We start from the raw sequence: 22,203 nt of genomic DNA, 5'->3' as shown, positions 1-22,203 counted from the left end.
CAAGGGAGATGCATCCATCGGTCCAATACCTCGAGTATCTTGAGGCATGCCAGACTCCACATGGGTATCGGTAGAGGCCTGCGATTCGAAAGTAGCGGGTATCAGGGGCTGCGAAAGTGCCTCACTGAGTACCGGCGAACCGGCGACTGTCTTAGGAGAAGCTTCGTCATCGGTTTTGGATCTCAAATGCCTTTCTCTGTCCTTTTCTTTGCGTTTTTTTATGTACTCTGGTAGTCGGATTGCTATCCGACAACATTTCTTGGTAGTTAAATCTGTTTCCAAAATACACTGAGGCAAAAATATACCGGCGCTTAATAGTGCGTTGGTTAAATCTAGCACAAAACCGACAGCCGGGCACGTTGTGATCAGGGCCTAGGCAAGGAATACAGTATAAATGGAAATCCCTATGAGGTATTTGCTTCCCACTAGTAATACAATTATTAATTTTTTCTGACATCGGTATGGAGCAAGAAAAAAAGTTTCCCCAATGGGGTACTTCGCTTTAGTGAAGACTTCAGTTCTGAAACTCAAACTCGAATATTTCAGTAGTCAGCTGACTGGCACTTGCGAAATGCTTCTGTTTCGGGCACCGCTCGGCAAGAAAGACTAAAGAAAATGGTGTCGGCTGCATGTTTTATACCCCTGACGACCTGACGTCATAGAGGAAGAGACAGCAACCGACGCAGGACCCAAGACTTTGGAAGTCAGGCCGACTGAGGGCAACCTGCCAGCGGATTACCCAAATGTAATAACTGCAACAGTGAAACACGAAAAACATCTGCCATATTACACACGCACTCAGGTCACTAGACCACAAGTACTAGTAGGACTCAGTCATAGTCCATGTGGGTGTAAATGACCTGAGATGTACCTCCCTAGTCTATATTAAGAGAGCTATCATGGAGCTCTTGGAATATGCGCCCCATGCTGGTATGACCCCAGCACTGAGCAGCATTCTACATTCTCCAAAGATGATGCCACGATATGAACACAAGATGATTGGCTTAGTTTCTGGTGTCATCTTAAGGGCATGCAATATCAATATGGGACAGCACTGTACACCCCCAAATGTAATGTCCTCTCTGATGAGGTCAGATCACAAAACAGTCTCCTCTGAAGTAAAAATAAAACCCAGACCCCTAGCTAAACCTGGAATATTTAGGAACTACTCTAAGGCTAACTTCCTACTATTAAGTGATAACCTGGCAAAAGTTCAAGCCACATTAAACCCTGATAACACTGCTGACTACATGGAACTGTTCACAGAAACCCCATATAAGCATGTGGACAGCTGCATAGAGGCAACTGTACCTACCAGGAATAAGTACAGAACGAAAAAAAAAGCCACCCTTGGTGGAATTAGATCAATAGGCTACATAACAGAAGGAAGACAATAATGGAAAAAATAAAAAGGTATAGCACCTATCAGGATAAAAGCACTTTCATCATCAAATTAAACAAAACTCAGAGGACAACTTAAGTCTACCAAAGCCAAATCTGAGGTAAATTTCACCTCCCAGGTCAAGGACAACCACAAAGGCATTACCACAGTTATGTGCAGAGCTCACGGTTAATAGTGCAACCTATACTGAGCCAGAAGATAAAGCAAGCCTACTTGCAAATAAATTCAGCTCTAACTTAATCTCTCTCTCCGCTCTCAGCCTCCCCTCAGGAAATACCATCAAATATAACTCCACCTACTATCACTAGGGAACAGCTCCTCAATGATCTTTCGAAGGCCAAGAAAATTGCATCTATGGGCCACAACAATATCCTCGGCTGCCTTCTAAATGTCATAAAATGTGACCCATCAGGCCTTCTGGAATTACAATATAACCATAGCCTCTAAACAGGCTTTGTGCCTCATGAATGGAGAACAGCAACCGTCATCCAACTGCAGGCCTGGAATGTCACCTCGATGACCTCGATTGAGATCGGGCCTCCTCCTCCTCGGGTCCTGGGGAGAAACAAGGAGATCGGAGCCGAGAAGGAGGAGACCTAGAAGCTGCGGAGGGAGAAGCCTGCTTAGCTGGCAGGGCCGAAGTGGAAGCAGAGGCCTCGGCCTGCCGCTTGTGGTGCTTCTCCCTCCTGGCTTCTGTCCTCCGGCGCTTTAGCGGGAGTTTGAGTCCCGGCCGAAGGAAGGGGGGCAGGAGTGGCTATCACCACAGGCTGTGGCAGTGCCACGGGAGGAGCGGGGGGCCAAAGCCGAGTCCGCGGGCAAAATTCCCGCCAGGACCAGCTTCGACCTCTACTCTTTCAGTGCCCTGGGGTTGAATGCTGCACAAATGGTACAGCCTGAGGAGAGGTGTTCAACCCCAAGGCACCGAACGCACCGAGTGTGGCCATCAGCCGGGGAGAGCTTATGGCCACACTCGGTACATTTAGAAAAAATGGCTTTTGGGGCCTCTGCCATACTGAGGAAGAAAAAGAAAGTACTACACAAGCACACAGGCCCCCAAAAAACACAAACACACATACACTCACTAACGACCAGCGAGGGGAGGGAAAAACTATGTAAAAAGTACAAAAAAATAAAGGGAACCTAACACTTACACACTGTTTTAAATTTAAAGACAGAAAGGAAGATAGAAAATACACTTATCTGAATAAGTCGCTAAGAGCTCTGAAAACCCAGCTACACACAAGCGCGGCAAACTAGATCTGGGGTCATGGAGGGTTGCAGGGGATTATGGGTGAGGGGAGGAGTTAGGAGCTCGGATCCATTAGCTATGAAACAAGTTGCCGGCTCGGATCCGATATCGGATCCAAGACCCACAGGTTGCTGACAAATGAAGTCCCTACTTCAGATTGGGCCATTTACACAGCCCAGACACTACAGACCCCACAAGTTTCACTAGTCTCACATGCAAAGCAATGAAGGAAATTATCATGGAAACTATTAATAATGATATAAAAACCCTCCAGACACTGGAACCAACCCAGTTTGGTTTCCTGAAGGAGGGAGAAGTCATGCCTACTCAACTTGGTAGACTTCTTAGAAACGTCACCAAAGCAATGGAGAGGTGCAAAATGGTCCACAATGCCTATCATGACCTAGCAAAACTTTGGCATTTTTGACAAACTCAAGAGTTTAGGTATAAACCCTAATGTCACCCCTTGGATAGCCAGCTGGCTCACATACAGGACCCTGGCAGTTAGAAATGGGAAGTCCGTCTCTATAAAGAGGCCAGTCACCAGCACAGTCTGCTCAGTGATTGGTCCTGTGACAGCTCCACTTTGTCTGAAGTCAATGTCAAGGTCCTCTGGTTAAACAAATTTGCACACAATTGCAAATTAGGAACAGTCAAAATATCCCACCAACATTAATGTTCTGTAAGAAAGGCTGACATTGACAAACAACTAGTGTCAGAGCCAAGAACTAAAACTAAATGCAAAGTAGTATAGTTTGGGAAGTCAGCCACCCCTGGTAACTATCATACTGACAACGCACCCCTAACAGTTGACCCTGTAGTCAGGAACCTGGGGACAAACAGTAATTTAGCCTCTGACAATCAAGCATCTATAGTAGTGAGGAAATCATTCCTCATTGTGCAACTTATAAACAAAGGTATGGCATCTAGGTCCGAGGAGGTCAATGTCCCACTGCATTAGGCATTCATCAGAGAGATCACAGAGTACAATGTCCCCTTTGGTATGTACCTAACCAGGCACATCCAACTAGAAAATCCAGAGAAGTTCCTCAATAAAAACACAGGATAAGTAGCAGGCCCTATGCAGACTGCCTCAAAGCCATATCCCTGTATTCTGTTTTCTACAGGCTATGGGGAGACCCATGCCCGACAAAAAGGCATTGTCAGACCCAACTGTGATGGACCTCCTGCATATCAGCAAAACAACCACCACCAGAGTTACCCGCAACAAAGATTTAAATCTTACCTGTGATATAAACAGGACCTGCTGGAGAGACAGGTATGTATCCCAGACACTACCCCTTCTCTGAAATAGGCTGTACCATCCATGTGAGGCAGAGTTACTCTCTAACCCAATTCAAATGCAACTTGGACAACTGGATGGGGAATAGGAAATTCATCCATGCTTTGGCACTTATGTTGCTAATGGACAAAGGCAGCCTCTAAATGGTTGATCTCGGAGGACCTTGCTTGTAAAAGTTTCATATCCCAGACTCCTGCATACACTTATAAAGGCTACCAGAACTTGCCAAAGATTTACATGCATGGCTAGGCTTAAACAGGCCCAAGTGATTGTTAGCCTAGTATGCAGCTATGGACAATGGCATACTAAAAGTCATAATACTGAATGCAAAATACTGAAATGTCAAACATCTACTAATGCCATATGTACACCATGCCAGTACAAAGACATTCAACAATCAATATCACATCTCTGATAGTGAAACTCAGAAAAATAGTGTTAACATTGTTATTGGGGGAGGGTCCAGCTCTCTACACACAGAGAATTATTTTGATCTCAATATTTTGACATTTCAATATTGTATATTAAGTATTATGACTTTCAGAATATAGTTTTTCAGTAAAACTGACATGGACACAACACACAAAAACAGTAGCATTAGCAATGACTGCAGAAAATATTTCATCATTATGTTCTATAAAGGCACCTAATAGACAACTGACCAATTAAAAAAATACACTTTTTACTTTTCTTACATGCCAAAGGTCTAACATTTTTCAAAGTGAATCTGCTAAATATTATAGAAAAATGAAATGAAACATACATAAACATCTTTTTTTTTTGTTTCTTACTACTCTGCACCTATTTTACAGTGGAAAAAATAGAAACATACCTTTTATGTGAAGGCCATATGCCAGGTGGACATCGTTTCATGCTAAACATGTAAACAGCAGCTTCAGCTGTGGTAAACAATCGACAAAAACAGAGGAACGAACAGACAACAACAGCAGATGCAGCTCGACCATCCTAAAGAAAGGATTTTTAATTTATGCTTAAGGAAAAAGCAAATTATACTACAGTTTGTTCATGCTGCAGTGCTAAGAGACTGAATACTTACAAGACAGTGTACAACACAAATGTTTTTCTGGTCCTGCTTTAACCACAGATGCATATTTTTACAGATGCTATAAAGGTTCTGAAGATTAGGTGCACGTCTTGCTTGCCAGCCACATTCAGATACCTAAACAGAGTTTAAAAGAGAGCTAAATAAACACATTCTCAAAATATGGATTTTTACTTATGTCTGATAAAATATATTACCTTGGTGGAAAGTTACTGGTATCAAAGATTCTCATAAATGTTTCAATACTTTTTAAAGGTGAAATAATAAAATCAGGAAGTCATATCTAAAGGCTGCTGGTTCTCCTCAACTCCAAATCTACCAGCCAGGTAAGAAACGTACCATATCTAGAATTAGGTACAGCTTTGTGAAGTAATCATCATAATGTATTTGTTCTGTAAGTACAAACCATATGTCCTGTTTTTTTTTTACCATATATAGAAGGGTCAACATCACCACACTCTTCCAAGCAGACAGCGCACACATTGGTTTCCAGGCACTTCTTGTCATCAAGTACTGATTCTCTTCTGTTAGGTGACTACTTTCCACAAAATGGAAGAGTGAACCACCCACTTAGTCACTGGCAATCTTGTTCAGTTCAAAGTGAAAGCAGTACTGCCGTTATCAGAAGCAAAAAGTATAAACACCATCCAAAGGGGGTGGAGAAAGATTAGACACTCCTGATTTTAGTCCATGACAATCTAAAATGGTATGTACCTACATAATGAAAACTATCTTACAGCGACTACAATTTATAAGGGTTTTAAACACTGCAAGCCTACTGAGCAGCAAGTCCTCATACAGAACATGGCAGGGGGGATATACCTAAGAAAACACTCCATTAAGGACTGCCCTAGCAAAGCCTGACCTAGCTCTAGAGGCCAAATCTGAACAGCATTAACAGTAAAAGCATGTGTTATAGCCACAGTTCCAGTGTCCTTGACATCCTGGACAGAAAAAAGAAGTTACGCATTCACAGTAATGTTACATCTGTGTTGTCCACTTTCATTCTTCCTCAAAAATTGGGATCAGCTCCAACCCTTGGATCTGACTCTGCTACTTTTTACAGCTCGTGGGTACTGGAAACTCTCAAGCTCCTCCCTTACTCATAATGCTCTAGTCGATTACAATAAGCAAAAAATTGTTTGTTGGCTTTACAGCTTCAGAGCACATTCAAAACAATATTAGGATGAGAAAACAATACCTGGAGTTCAAAGACAAGAACACTGGTACCCTTATCTTCTCGTTCTTCCAGAAGTCACAAACTAAATGGAAGAGGGTTGGAAGGAGGGTGGTTGAGGAAGAATGAAAATGGACAACACAGATGGAACATTATGGTGAGTATATAATTTCTTTATCTGATTATGTCAATTTTCATTCATTCCTCAACAAGTGGGACAGAGTCCCCAGCTACCTGAATCCTGGAAGAACTCTAAGAAAGGATATTCCTGAGCACTGTTGAGCCAAAGGCTACTCTTCCAATCAAGAGCAGATCTAATTTGTAATGAGTAATAAAGGTATAAGGATTACCCCACACTGCAGCCTCATAAGATATCACCCATAAAAAACCTGGATAAAAATACTGAGAAAGTTGCCATGGACCTGGTTGAATGGGATTTCAAAGGTTTTGGCAAAGACAAAACAAATCCGTTATAGACAAAGGAGATGCAATCAGTTAACCATTTGGCTAAAAGTTACTTTTATAACTGGCTTGCCCAATTTTGATTCCACAAAAGAAACAAATAATTGATCTGTCTTCTAACATTCTTTGTTCTATGCAAAAAGAAATGTGAATGTCTGTGAACATCCAACAAATGCAACATGAATTCTCCTTTGTTCATGAAATTTTGAAAGAAAACTAAGATTAATACACTGATTGATGAAGGATTCTGACACCACCTTAAGAAGAAAGGAAGGGTTGCTTCTTAGTGCTACCCTAACTCAACAACCTATTAAATAAGGAGGCTTGGAAGACAAGGCTTGAAGTTCAGACAGTATTTGAGGAGATGTTATAGCTACCCAGAAGACAGTTTTTCTGGTTAAAAAATTTAATTTATATTTCACTGATGGTTCAAAAGGAGATAGAGTCAAAGCTTGTAAAACTAAATTTAACTCCCACTGTGGAGTTGGATCTTTAAAGGGTGGTCTCAGAAGAAGGGTACCCCTTATAAAGGCCTTACAAAGTTTTGAAGAAGCTAATGTTGAATTAATTCCTATAAGAAAATTAGAAACAGCAGCTAGTTGTACTTTAATATTTGAGGAACTAGCCCCTTCTTTAAAAATTGTAGCCAAAAACTCAAGAAATGTATGCACTGGTACCAGAAAAAAAAACAATGTCTTTTTGATGTGCCGAAAAAACAAATCTTTTTTTTTTTATTTACTTCTGTAAATCTTCCTAGTGGAAGCTTTATGGGACGATAAAAAGTGATGGACAGGAGAGGACAGCCTGGGTTCTCTGGCTATTGAGGGAAGTGGAGAAATTATTCATTCAACTTCAGGCCTAAAATGTCCAGGTGAATCATGTCTGTTGGGTGAGAAAGGAGGTCTGGATCCAGAATCCATGGAGGATGAACTAGATAAGGCCAAAGAAAGGGGAACCAAATCTGATGAGGTCAATAAGGGACAATGAGGATGACTTTGTTCTTCAGTCGAGATGCTTTCTGTAGAAACTTGGGGATTAGAGGGGCTGAGGGGATAAGCATAGAAGAGACTGAGGAGCCAGTCACAGAAGAGACGGGGGGGGGGGCAATCATGGAGGCAATCATTTCTCCGTTATTCCCCGCAGGAGGGATCAGGGCAAAGTACCTGCTGCACTTGTTGAGAGGAGATGTAAAGAGGTCCCAGCAAGGCTGGCCCCACTGGCAGAATATCTTTTCTGTAACTCGCATGTTGACAGACCACTCATGAGGCAATAAATTGGGCATGCTCAACTTGTCTGCTATCATGTTGGATTTCTCAGAATGTGTGCTGCTATCATAAATCGACTGGATGAGATCGCCCACTGCCACACATTCAGACCTTCTCGACACAAGGGGTAAATCTGTTTCCTCCTTGTTTGTTGAAGTACCACACTACTGACATATTCTCAATCTAAAATGCAACAGCCCTAGGAGGGAGAGAGTCTTGAAAGGCCTGCAATGTCTTATTTCTAGGATGTTGATATGAATATTGGCCTCTTCAGAAGACCAAGGGCATTGAACTGTCTTTCCCAAGAAGTGCCCCCCCCCACTCGATATGGGGAGAGTCCATGGTCACTACAGCCCTGGCCAGAGGAAGAATTAAGGGATGGCCTTGTAATATCTGATCTCAACTCAAAGAGCAGTTGCTGTCAGAGCTGTGGCAAAAGGGGAAAATCCTTCAGGTAAGGGACAGCAGAGTGTTTGCTGACCAAGACTATTTGACAGGTACCTAGCAGAGAAGAAATAGATTTGTACCCTTGTTCAAGAGATATAGAGCATCAGGGCTACACTTCAAACTGCTATATCCAACTACTTTGAAAGCATTCCTTCGTACAGGCACCAAATCCTTTCTGGAACTGGAGACAGCAGCAACTGAAGAATTAGACAGATACAAGCAGTTTTCAGAACAATTTTCAGAGGGTGAAGCGAGTGCCACAGGAGGAGAAAAGGGAAAGAGGAAGGGAGACCATCAGCTGGAAAGGTGGCCTGCCAAACCATTTCCTATGTTTCACTGGATTATGCAAGAAAAGAAAAAGGAGGTAAAAAAACACACCAACAGCTGCAAGTGTCCTTGAGGGCAGTGCTTGAGTAGAGAAGAAGAGTGCAAGAAGAATAGATGGAAGAGGAGGAATCAGTTGAGACTTGTGTAGGTTATAAAGTACAGGACAATCAGAGATTATATAAATATGGGACCAGTGGGGGAGAAGTGGTAATGGATTTACAGAAAGAAATGACGCCTCATGCAAGACAAAACTAAAAGAATCAAACAATTTAAAGGGTGTAATCACTGCCACGATGGTGCAGCTGTTAGCGTTGCTGCCTCACAGCAAGAGGTTCTCTGGTTCAATCCTTGGCTGGGGTGCCTTCTGTGCAGAGTCTGCATGTCCTCCCTGTGGTCGCGTGGGTTTCCTCCAGGTGCTCTGGTTTCTTCCCACATCCCAAAGACATGCTGTAGGTGAATTGGACACTCTAAATTGGCTCCAGGCATGAGTGTGTGTCTGTGTGTGTGCCTTCTGTGGAAGGTTCGGCACCGGGCTGGCAACTCGACACCGTGAAACTCCACTGCCAATCATGGGCGGACAGGTGATCTGTTGTGGCGACCCCTAACCGGGAAAAGCCGAAAGAAGAAAAAGAATCACTATATCTCTACAAAGGTAAAGTGCCTTTGAATGAACGATCCAGGATTAGTAAAGTTGGGGGGGGGGGGCTGCATATTGACATACGTTACTGAACACTGAAGTTGTGTATCATTTTGGAGAGTAAATGGGAAACATGACAAGAATACTTGAGCTACGTACCATGCATAATGTTCCAGCACTCCATACATTACACAATGTAAGTAGTAAACAATGTAAGAGTATTATCGGAGTAGAAATCCGAAATGGAGGTGAGATTAGGGAACCACTGCACTCCTCCAAGGCAAAGAGCCTTTGATTTTTGGAAGTAATGAACTGTGGTTTGTAACATGGGGAGAGGGATGGAGAAACACTGAAGTGGTATAGAGAGTAATGGGGAAACATATTTGAGCAAAACTCATGTATAATGTTGCAGCACTGCTTGTGCTCCACCTACTGTCAAATCAGCAAGGTGGTAAAGCCACAATATAAGTGGGTAAACAAGGTAATGGTGTCATTGTAGGACAAATCTGAGATGGAGGGAAGACTAGGGCTGATAATTAGTAGTAGGGCTCAAAGGTTAAAGCAAAGTAAAACCAAGAAACACATTCCGAATTAATACAGCATTCGGGGGGGGGGGGTCAGATGACTAAACATACGTCCTGGAATGGAGCTGGGCATCGCTGAGAGCAAGGGGTTTTTAAAAATGGAAGAATATGTGAATCAAAAGATAGAGGGGAAAAATGTATATAATTTAAATAGTTTACAGAGGATTCTTAGATTTAGTTGAACAGGTAAAGTACTGTAAACAGCATGGGCGCATCACAGATTGAAAAGGTAGGAGGTATAAACAAATTTGCCATGAAGCGAGAACAGAAATTAAACACATGGTAGTGCTGTGGTAGCGTTGTCGCCTCACAGTAAGACGTTATCCTGTTCGATTCTCAGCTAGATCGTCTTCTGTGTGGAGACATGCGTGAATGAGCATACCTTCGTTGAAGGTTGTGCATCAGGGCTGGCAACTTGGCATGTAAAAATCTACTGCCAATCATTAACGGACTGGAGTTCCGCTGTGGCAACCCCTAACCGGGAAAAGCCGAAAGACAGCAGCAGCTTGTAATATCTGATCTGAGCAAATTCACCACCAAAGGTACTTTTTGCATGCCTGAGTTATTCTGACCTGGGTGGACATAAGTTGGTGTAGACTGGACCACCGAGTTAAGGTCCATTGAAGAATTCTCATATGGTATCTTGCTAGTGGAACTAGAACTATTACAGCGGACACTGACCTCATGACTTGTAGAATTAATTGTGCTGATAGAGAAGAATTCTGAATTATCTTACTGACTTGAAATCAGATAGTCTGTACCCTTGGCAAGGGAAGGCAGGCTGTTACGGATACTGTATTGAACAAGACCCCTATGAACTCTAATGTCTGAGATGGTTCTAGCTTAGATTTGTTGTGACTGATGGTAATTCCTACATGAGAGGAAATCTGGGATACATAGTCTCATGCTTTTATCAGAAGATGCCTGGTCGGAGCAGTTATGAGCTGGTCATCCAAGTATGGAAACACCTGGAATCCCTGCAGTCTCACGTGAGCTGCTACTACTGCCATGCACTTTAACACCCTGGGGACTGTGGTGATGCCAAAGGGCAGTGCTCTGAATTGCTAATGACTGGTTACCAGCCAGAAGCATAGGTATCTCTTGTTCATTTTTATGTGACAGTATGCATCCTGGAGATCTATTGAGTACATCTAGTTACCCTTGTGCAAGAAAGGCAAAACGGACTGAACCGTGACCATCCAGAACTTTGTATACAGATTTGTTCAGATTGCTGAGATCCAAAATTGGTCTCCAGACCCCTGTTTTCTTTGGCACTAAAAAGAATCCTGAGCAAGTTTGGGAATCTTTCTGGTCTGGGGGGACCTCTTGGATGACTCTCTTTTCTAACAGCTTTTTTTTATTTCTACAGCTGCTGCTTTCCTCTGACTGGGTGGAACACATCAGTAATTGTGTTTACTATTAAAGGAGAGGGTAAGGAAAAAGGAATTTTACAACCTCTGGAAATAATCCTCTGCACCCATATATCTTTTGTAATGTCTAGCCAGGCTCTCTCCTGCAGAGACAGATGACACCTGACTGTCTCCAGAGGCGGACACTTGGGCTGACTTTCAGGAGCACTGGTGGGGTTTTAAGAGAAAGAATCTCTGAACCCCTACTTCTTTGGGCCCCCTCTGTCATGTGGCAGCGTCTTCCATTAAACTTCTGCCCTCTGCCCCTTGGGGAACTATCTCCATGTGGATCATGGAAAGAACCCTTGGACTTTCTGAACCACATTTTGTGACCATCTCATTAATCCCTAAACAAGGTCCTTTAAGGAGTCAAAAAGCATATGCCCACTGCAGACAAGGTCCTATCATCTTGCTCACACATGGAGATTGTGTCTTTAACTTCAGGGCCAAACAAATAAGTTCAGTCAAAGGGTGCACTGATGAAAGAGGAATTGCAGAGCTCCACAAAATCATACAGGTGCATCTAGGCATTTCTCCTAATGGAAATGACTGAACCCGCCGGCCTTGATATACCTTTACCTGCATGTGAAATGAGCATCATGGATGAATTTGTGACGGACTGCAGGATAGCCAACTGTGGTGCAAGAGCTCTGTGCCTCAGAAGTACTGGTCCCAGAGAGGTATTTGGAAAGTTCTTTAATCAAGTCTGGTGAAGCGTGCCAAATAATTCAGTGACTTGAGTGCAAAGGTCACCGAAGCACATACACACTTCCCAAATCTCTCCAATGTCCTGGACTTCCTGTTAGGGGAATGGACAGATTAACTCTTGCTCCACAACTTTTCTTTGTGGCCACAGCTAAAGCCATGGCATCTACTGGTACTCCTTTGCTCCAAAATTCTCTCCCTTTCAGTGGAGCTAGGATCCTGTCTGATCTTGTACGGACTGGCTCAACAGCATCAGTTTTCTCCCACACCAGATCAAAGCAATGAGCTCGTCACTGGGAGGAGTCACCCAGGTGGTTGAAGGGCCAAACCCAAAAGCTTCCAAGAATACCAATTCCTCTTGGGAAGGGTTATAGGTAGACACCAACCACCCCTTTGCTTGAGGATCTCCAGGATGTCTCCAAAGGAGACATCAAGTGGTGATCTTGGGAACCCTTCCCTCTCATCAAAATTGGCATCTTCTGTGACCTACTTTTGAGGAGAGTCTAAGTGCCTCCTCTTGCATTTTCTCTTTCTTGGGACTTCTTCGGTGGGATGCTCTGGAGAAGTACAACAATATAACAAGTATACCATGCTGGGTAGCCTGGAGACTTTGCGCTTGGCTGTCCCTGTGGAGTAGAGTGTTGAGACAAAGGCACAAAGACGTCTGTCCTTCAGAAGCAGAGAACACTCTTCACAACCTCAAAAGGACAGCACTCCAGGGAGAAGGATGCCAAGAACACATGGTTCTGGACCACCGACTCCCTCTGACCCAAAAGGAGCCCACCAAATTGTGAGGATCTGGGGCAGAGATGTTTCAGACAACTTCAAAGTCAACTCTCTAACCTTGGACCTGGGAATGACACTATGGTTCTGAGTGTCATCCGGCTCTAACACAGTCAGAGCCGGTGCACTCAGAGAATGTATCTGAGCCAAAGATGCAACAATCTTCAGATCCGATATAGACTATCCTGGAAGACTCAGTGAAGTAGCACTGGTAAAGGTTTCTGCACCCAAAGGGGTAGGAGCCAGGAGAATTCCCATCTGAATCTGTGACGACAGAAACTTCGCCATTCTGTCCTCATCTGCTTCTGTCACAATCCTAGAAAAACAGGAAGAGAAGGGCACTGAAGGAGACCTAGAATGCCAGTGCTTCATTAGAAAGGTGATGGCAATCTGGGAGGGACATGGTCCAGGGAGGTTGAATATGAGGGAGTGTTTTCAGATCCGAAGGTATGAGATCTGATGACAGACCTGGCATCTGTTGCAGACAGATATGAAGTTTTGGTCTTCAGATCCGACCATTTTGATAGTTTAAGGGCTGGTTCCATGGTTAGATCAGAAGATGGAGTAGAGGATCCAGAAGGGTCCGGTGGCTGCTTTCTGGGCTCCTTTTTATCAGATTTGGAGATTTGAGCTCGAGATAAAGATTCAGATACTGTCACAAACAGAAGACCTTTCAAAATAAGCTTGATTTTCCTCTCCACTAAGGCCTTTGGATTGAGAGCTTTGCAAATGTCGCATGACACCTTTAAGTGTGCCAGGCACAAGCAATACACACAGGACTCATCAGACAGAAGGATGTTATGGTCACACTCCTTACATTTAACACTGAAGGCTTTTCAGCCATCTTAAAAACCAAGGCAGAACAATGCTAAGAAAAATTTTATACTATATATACATACATACGTAGAAAGGAAGAAAAAGAAAATTACCAACAATGGTAAAGAAACTATCACAAGGATAAAGGGAATGTTAAGAGAAAAATACCAACAATGGTAATCAAATTAAATTACACTATCAACTGTAGGATAAGGGAAGAATTAATATATTCTGATAAATACAGCGAAAGAAATATAGTTGCTCACTTATCCTAGCAGAAAACCACTTAAACATGAGAGCTCACAACAACCACACCAATACGTGAAGGTGGCAAACATTAGGGATATGGTAAGGGAGGAGCTCGAGAGTTTCCAGTATCCTTGAGCTATAAAAAGTAGTCAAACTGGATCAGAGGGTCAGATCCAAGCCCAATTGTTGAGGAATGAATGAAAACGGACATCAGATTCCCATTTAAAGCAGGCAGTAGAAAGACTGCCGGCCTGAGTACTATGAGCAGAATTAATGGCTTGTTTATCAGAATATTGCATAACTTACACAAATTTCTAACTAAAAAGTAACAGTTTGCTTTAGAATGAGCAAACCTTCACAGGTCTTAGTAAATAAAAAGCTGTTCTATTAAGGGAGCAGGTCACAACTAGTGTGAGATTCCAAGTGTGAGGGAGAATTTCCAAATGGTTACATTGCACAGGGAAATATATAAGAAAATGCATGGTCTCATTCAGACTATTTTTCTTAATTTAATACTTATTATTCGTATAAAACACACGGGGAAGGGGAAAGAAGACAGGGTAGCAGACTAAAAGGAAAAGGGCAAAGTGTGCCCTAAATACACCCATGCTTGCATCAAAACAGGTAATATACTAAATCATTCTTGAACAGAAAGGTAATATCTCACAAAACACAACACTAAACTATAATCATTAAATATTAATTTATTACTTTTACTACAAGTCTAGAAGCAATCTCTGCATTTATCCAACTGCATACCTTGCTAAGCTGTAGATAAAAATGAAAAAAATATACAGATTAATGAATACATTCACCATAACAGTAGACAAACAAATAGAATGAATGCTGCAGGAATTTACAGTGTGTGTGTGTGTGTGGAATAAAGCTGAAGGTAGATGTCAGTCTGATGAAATACATATAATACAGATGCTTAAAGTAGTCAGTATGTCAATTAAATAATATACTTCACAGGGTTTTTTTGCTATTTTGTTTGATTTTGATATGTGTGAAACAGCTACTGACAAAAACACAACATGACATATGGTACTACTTTAATGGGGGATAAAACAAGACTAAAGGACTTTTCTGAGATGCACCTATCAACATGGCTGATTGCAGTTTGCTAATAATCAGCAACAGTCTGACTTGGGATTTTCAATTACAGTGAGACAATGTGTTCTATATGACCATGTCATATTGAAAAGTTACACGACTGCCTATGAATACTACTTCCCCACACTTATGTGAAAAAGACTTGACCTTGAAGTGTAGTGAGGAAAAAAGATGTACTGTACTGGGGTAAAACAGCATTTGCTGAAAAGGATACAGTATTAACTATATCTGTACAAGCTTTCCATACAGTTAAAAGACTTTAGGGGGGTATTTATTTCATAAAATGCCAATAAACAGAATTGTTAACAGAATCAAGAAAAAATCGGAGTGGAAATCATGATGACATAATCAAACATCCAAGAAGACAGATGAAAGATCCAGAATGAAGAAAACTCTAGATATAACTAGTGACAAAACTAAAAGATAAAGAAAACTACCCGATAAGAGTCTGTTCACTCAGATAAGGATGGAAAAACTATTATGCAGACAATAGGCAGCCTATGTATCTGCATACACTATAATTTAGTAATGTATTTTATATTACAATGTAGCTAGAGCCAGGAAACGCACAGTACCCATCATACCAATTTCTAGTTCATCCAGTGAAAACTACAGTCATGTCATCGGGTGAGAATCAAATTACTCTCTGCTTGCTAGTTAGTAATAAAGTATTTTCTAACTTCATTTACAGTGTCTGACTATGACACTCTTTTTATGGCAATCAAACTAAACAATAACTAAGTTTACAGCATTCAGATACTCCTAGGGGCTTGTAGCTGCAACTTTGTGACATGACCATTACAGAGATCCTACCTAAAATTAAGAAAACAGACCCACATATGTAACTGTTCTTTTTTTGTTGTTCAGAATTAATATGCAGTAGTAATACCAACAAATGCTCATAAGGAAGGAGAAAGGATTTCTGGAATACTGAAATAAGTCAGGACAACATGTTATAACTCCACGCTTAAAAACCTCAGCTTTGGCCGGCTAAGAACTTGCTGTATTCAACTGGACGTATAAGAGAATTTAAGTACCTTTACCTGCACTTTTTTTTCAAAACAATACAGTATTTAAATTGATTTTAACTGTGTGTTGCAGGAATATTAAGTGAACTGGAAGTTAGTCAGTGTTTGCTGAATTTTGTTATTTGCTAGTAATTACAGGTGTGGGGTAGCCACATTCTTTGATTTCCTGTCCTTGCCTATTTAAGTGGTACAGTGTGAAATATTTTCTGCTTAAAAACCTCAGCTTTGGCCGGCTAAGAACTTGCTGTATTCAACTGGACGTATAAGAGAATTTAAGTACCTTTATCTGCACTTTTCTTCAAAAAAATACAGTATTTAAATTGATTTTAACTGTGTGTTGCAGGAATATTAACTGAACTGGAAGTTTTGACTCTGCTCTTCAGTTAGTCCTCCCTGTTTTTGTTTTGGTGTTAATCTTAGTGGCCTTGAAACTGCCCGCCCCTCTTGTAAATTTGTGTTTGGATACTCCTTCTGGGCCCATCTCATTTGCTCACTCAACTGAGTGCAGTGAGATCATATTCTCATTTCAGGCACTCCTACTGTGTACAAAGAGAGCATCTGGGAGACGGAAAAAAAAAAAAAAAATTAAGCTTGTTTCCTGCCTTTCCTGTTAAGTGGTATAGACTATTTGTGGGCTTCTGAGCCCCTGGGCCCTTCTGTGTTGGAGGGAAGCCTTCTAGCTTGTTTTTTTTTTCTTGTAACTGGCCAGTTTTCTAGTTTCAGCGCTCAAATCTGTTTCTTTGATCTCAGCACTTGTTCAGAAAAAAAAAAAAAATTCATCTGCTTTTACTGTACTTGTGTTTCTAACTACTTCATTTTACTTTTGCATCATCTTAAAAGTACTCAATTGTATTTATTACTGCTTGGTGTAACTCATTCTAAGCCTTTTGGTTTAAACACTTGGGCTTCGGACCAGTTGTTTTGCACTGTGAGGGTTTGTGGTCTACACTGTAGTGGCAGAACAGGTAGCTTACATCCTTCTAGTTTGGGAACTGCTGATTGAGGGCTCAGTGTCTGTTATTCTAAAAGTGTATTAATTCTGGTTTAAGCACTTGGGCTTTCAGGCCAGTTATTTTACATTAAGAGGGTTCGTGGTCTGCACTCTTGTGGGAGGAGAGGCTGGACTCTGCCCTTCTGAGCTGGGAATTTCTGATTAAAGGCTTATAGTGCATGCATATCTGAACTGCTTCTTACTTTAGTTGGTGCGCCTTATTTGCTGTGGCATAGACTGGATTCGGGCCTGCTGGATCTAGCCTTGTTTGTGTAACTTGAGCACTAATCCAGGCATTCTCTAAAGTATTCAATTGTATTTATTACTGCTTGATAGTAACTTGATTAAAGTGTAGCTATCATTCTAAGTCTTTTGGATTAAGCACTTGGGCTTCAGACCAGTTGTTTTACATTAGGAAGGTTTGTGGCATACACTGTGGTGGCAGGACAGGTAGCTTTCATCCTTCTAAGTTGGGAACTGCTGATTGAGAGCCCAGTGTCTGTTATTCTTAAAGTGTATTAGTTCTGGTTTAAGCACTTGGGCTTCAGGCCAGTTATTTTACATTAAGAAGGTTCGTGGTCTGCACTCTTGTGGGAGAAGAGGCTGGACTCTGCCCTTCTGAGCTGGGAATTTTTGGTTAAAGGTTTATAGTGCCTGAATATTTGAACTGTATCTTACTGAAATTGGTACACCTTGTTTGCTGTAGCATAGACTAGATCCAGGCCTGCTGAATCTAGCTTTGTTTATATGCTTGTTGTTTATTTTCTTTTTATTTCCCTGGAACGCTAATTTCACCTAATACGCGGCTTCTCAGTGCTTCTGTGGATCACTAGTGATATCTGCATTGCTTACTGTACTTATTTCCGTGTTTCACTTGAAAAAAAGTTACTGTTTGTCGTTTTTGCATTTAAGTTACCTGTAACACACTGCACTTAAGTTACCTGGCACTTGCTCGCTAAAGCAATTATATAAGTCAGCACAAAAATTAAAAGCACTACACCCTCACTCCCCACTGGCCCTTGTTTTCAATTATTAAGGAATTCCCAATATTATTCTAGCATGTCCAAAGGTCAGTTGTCAATCTCCTCTCCGGTCCAGCTGGTGAATCTGGGAATCTTGAGGCAATGTTACAACTGCCTCATGTACACCGACAACCCCCTCCTCCTCCCAACAAATTCCAACACATGTGAGAGATGCAAAGTACAGTTTTGTACCTACCATAAATGTAGATGTCCGATAGGAATGCATCTGCAGTCCTTACAAATGGGTTGTCCTGTCGTCAGGCAGCCCTTCGGTCGGCCGGATTCCAAAGTCTGGGTCTGGCCTCGGCTGGTGTCGCACTTCACCCGACGTCATAGCTGCAGTTATTCGGGTATAAAGGCATCAGCCGATGCCATTTTCCTCAGTGTTTCTTGCCCCAGATGCCAGGTGCCCTCTTGGAAGGCTAAATTTGGATAAATGCCAATGTTTCCAAATAGTAGAGAGCAAACACAAAAAATAAGCATGTATGTACATATATACAAACAAATACACCATAATAGATCCCCCCCAGCTAGCTATAAGTTGGGTAAATACCCTAGGAGTACCACAGAGGGGAAGGTGGGTGGGTAATCCTGACTGCAGATGCATTCCTATCGGACATCTACATTTATGGTAGGTACAAAACTGTACTATGTCCTTCAAGGATGCATCTGCAGTCCTTACAAATGGGTAGAATACCATAGCCAAACTAGGGGAGGAGGAAGAAGAAATTATGGTGTAGTTAGGATCCCTTGCAAAACAGCAGTGGCAAAACCTGCTCGGGATCTAGAGTATAAAAGTAAATTATAATGCTTGGCAAATGTATGCACGGAGGTCCAAGTAGCAGCCTCTATAATGTCTTTGGTAGCCACTCCTCGTAAGAAAGCTGTGGTAGTGGCTGTAGCCCTTGTAGAGTGAGGCCTGATGTTCTCTGGAGTTTTCTTTCCATGATAGGAGTAACAAAATCTAATGCAATTTCCTATCCACTTGGAGATTGTCTGTTTTGAAATTGCTTTTCCTTCCCTTCCTGTTGCATATGCTACCAGTAGCTGGTCAGTTGTTCTATTGCCCTTGGTCCTGGCCAGGTAGTAGCGTAACTGTCTATGTACATCCAAGGTATGCAATAGTCTTTCTCCCCTGTTCTGTGGGTTGGGGAAGAATGTAGGTAGGTGGATAGCCTGATTTAAAGACACTCTGGATACCACCTTAGGCATAAATGTAGGATTTGTTCTCATGGACACTCTATCTTGATGGAAGATCAGGAAGGGTTGCACTGCCATTAATGCCTGTAGTTCAGATACCCTTCTTGCTGAAGTGATTGCCAGCAGGAAGCAGTCTTCCATGATAAGTATTGTAAGTCTGCTGTTGCTGCTGGTTCGAAAGGAGGAAGTGTCAATTTTTCTAGCACAAAGTTCAAGTCCCATGCTGGCAATGGTGGTTTCCTAGGAGGTTTTACATTTTTAATTCCTCTCAGAAACTGCCTGAGCAGAGGATGTGAGAAGACAGGAGGATCCACTCTGTATTCTGCTGAAATAGCCGATGCATGTATCTTGATGGAAGAATAGGACAGGCCTGTGTGGAAGAGCTCTGCCAAGTATTCCAGGATGTTGGCTATGTTTACCAGTGACACATCCTCTCCCTTTGCAGTACTCCAAATGAGATATCTTTTCCATTTTGCTGCATAATTTCTTCTTGTTGAGGGTCTGCAAGCCTCAAGGATAATGTCTTTAACCCTTTGGGATAAATTTGGGTTAATTGATCTTATGTAATGTTCCAGGCAGTCAGCTGCAGAGTTTTCAGGTTTGGATGCAGGATGTTGTAGTTGTTCTGTGTTAACAGCAGTGGAAACAGGGGCAGTGTCCATATTTGTTCCCGAGACATGCTCCTTAGTAATGGGTACCAATGTTGCCTTGGCCAGTCCGGAGCTATCAGAATGATCCTTGGACGGTCCTCTTTGATCTTCAATAGCACCTTGTGCATCAAAGGAAGTGGTGGGAATGCATATGCTGTCAGGTTTTTCCAACTGAAAGATAGGGAGTCCACCTTCCAAGCAAGTGTGTGGTACGTCCTTGTGCAGAATTTCTTTAGCTGGTGATTGTGTGGGGATGCAAATAAGTCTATTTCTGGCAGTCCCCATTTCCTTGTAATGGCTTTGAAGATGTCCGGATGCAGCATCCATTCGTGGGCATACGTGGAAGTCCTGCTTAGTATGTCTGCTAGAATGTTTTCTTTTCCCGGTACAAAAATTGCTTGTAACTGAATGTTGTAGCTCAGAGCCACATTCCATAGGTCCAGTGCTATCCGGCATAGAGGGTATGAATGTGTGCCTCCCTGTTTGTTGATGTACCACATAACTGTGGTGTTGTCTGCCCTTATCATCAATTGACCTTCTCTGAGAAATGGTCTGAATGTCTGGATTGCCATTTTTACTGCCAGCATTTCCTTTAGATTTATGTGCAAGTGCAGCTGGTCTTGAGTCCATAAGCCTTGTATGCACTTGTCCAGCATGTGGGCCCCCCAACCGAGGTCTGAGGCGTCCGTCGTGATGGTTTGGCTTGGTTGAATGCTGTAAAAGGGCAATCCTGTGTTTGATTGACAGGCCTGCGCCCACCATAGGAACTCTTGCTTCAGGCATGGTATTATTGGAATTTTGGTTTCTAGGCTGTGCATGTGTTGAGACCATAAATTCTTTAGGTACCACTGTAACTTTCTCATATGTAGTCTGGCATGAGGGACCAGTATTATGCAGGATGCCATGAAGCCCAGGGCTTGCAGTACTTTTCTTGCTGTTAGATGGTTCTGCTTTGTTAATGCCAAGAAGTAGAGAGGTAGTTGGTCTTGCTTTTCTGCAGTTAGGAATGCCATTTGTTTTGATGTGTCCAGATCTGCACCCAAAAAGGTTATTCTTTGGGATGGTATCAGCCTTGACTTTTTTATATTGACTGTATATCCCAGGGCTTGTAGCAAGTAAATGACTCTTTGTAAGTCTTCTGTGAGCTTGTTTTTGTTGTCCGCTTGTATCAGGCAGTCGTCCAGGTAGGGGTAAATTTGGATTCCCTAAAGCCTGCAATGCGCAATTACTGATGCCAGGCATTTCGTGAACACTCTGGGCGCAGTAGATAAGCCAAAGGGCAATGCTGAGAATTGATAATGCTCTGATCCTGCAAGAAATCTGAGGTATCTTCTGCAAATTGGTCGTATGGGGACATGCAGGTATGCCTCCTTGAGATCTAGAGTTACCAGCCAAGACTCCTTGCCCAGCATGGGAAGAAGCTGCTGTAGAGTCAGCATTTTGAATTTTGGAACAATGAGGAATGTGTTTAATGCGGACAGGTCGAGAATAGGCCTCCATTTGCTCTCCTTTCTTGGTACCAGGAAGAGTCTGGAGTAAAATCCCTTTCCTTGTTCCATAGATGGTACCTTTTCCACAGCTCTCATCTTTAATAATTGGTTTACTTGTTGTAGAGCTTCTGCCTTTTGATTCGGAGGTAGGTTTGGCATTCCTCTCTTTCCTGGTAGAGTATGGAAATGAAACCTGTAACCGTGGTGTATAGTTTGCAAAATCCACTTGTCTCTTGTGATGTAATGCCAGTTTTTTGAAAATAAAGCTAGTTTTCCGCCTAAGGGTGCTTCTAGTTGTTCCCTGGTAGGCGGTGCCAGAGCCAAGTCACTGTGATTGTCCTGTTGCAGTGGTGGTGGCTGCGTCTGTGCCTCGCTGGTTGTTACCCTGCCACTGGCGTCCCCTCTAGGCACCCCTGGATTGTTTTCTGCCTCTTGAACGCCTGTTCCTGCCTCTCTGTGCTTTAGAGGAGTCTGGAAAGGACCAGTTTTTGGAGGGCCAATTCCTGCTAAACATTGGAGGCTGGACCTGTAAGAAATCTTTCACTGTTTGTACAGATTTTGCCTTCTCTTCCATCTTCTTCAGTACCTGTTGTGCAGGAGAACCAAATAAATTGGCCTTGTCCATGGGAGCATCTAATAGTTTTGATTTGACATGGTCCGGTAAGGCCTGCTCTTTCAACCATGCATGCCTTCTGATAACTGTGCCAGTCATGGCTGATCTAAAGGAAGCTTCCAGTGCATCATAGCCGCATTTCAAAGAATGGTTACTAACTTGCTGAATGTTATGTACCATTTCCTGAACATACTTCTTATCAAAAGGTTCATCAGAGG

General features: G+C 42.4%; 1 protein-coding gene across 2 annotated transcripts in view; it reads right to left on the bottom strand.

Moving 5' to 3' along the window:
* Positions 1-22,203, bottom strand: part of GAK (cyclin G associated kinase) — a 2,484,892-nt gene that overhangs the window by 694,001 nt on the left and 1,768,688 nt on the right. For both annotated transcript variants that reach the window (XM_044060934.1, XM_044060933.1), the window contains exons 14-15: positions 5,012-5,134; positions 4,787-4,920 (exon numbers count right to left, since the gene is read on the bottom strand). In XM_044060934.1, coding sequence (XP_043916869.1) covers positions 4,787-4,920; positions 5,012-5,134 — 257 coding nt within the window. The remainder of the gene's footprint in view (positions 1-4,786; positions 4,921-5,011; positions 5,135-22,203) is intronic.

The sequence above is a fragment of the Protopterus annectens genome, chromosome 2.part0, assembly GCF_019279795.1.
Source record: "Protopterus annectens isolate FY-2018-M chromosome 2.part0, PAN1.0, whole genome shotgun sequence".
Lineage (NCBI taxonomy): Eukaryota > Metazoa > Chordata > Ceratodontiformes > Protopteridae > Protopterus > Protopterus annectens.
The sequence above is the reverse complement of the archived record's forward strand: the minus strand, read 5'-3'. Positions and strand labels throughout refer to the sequence as shown.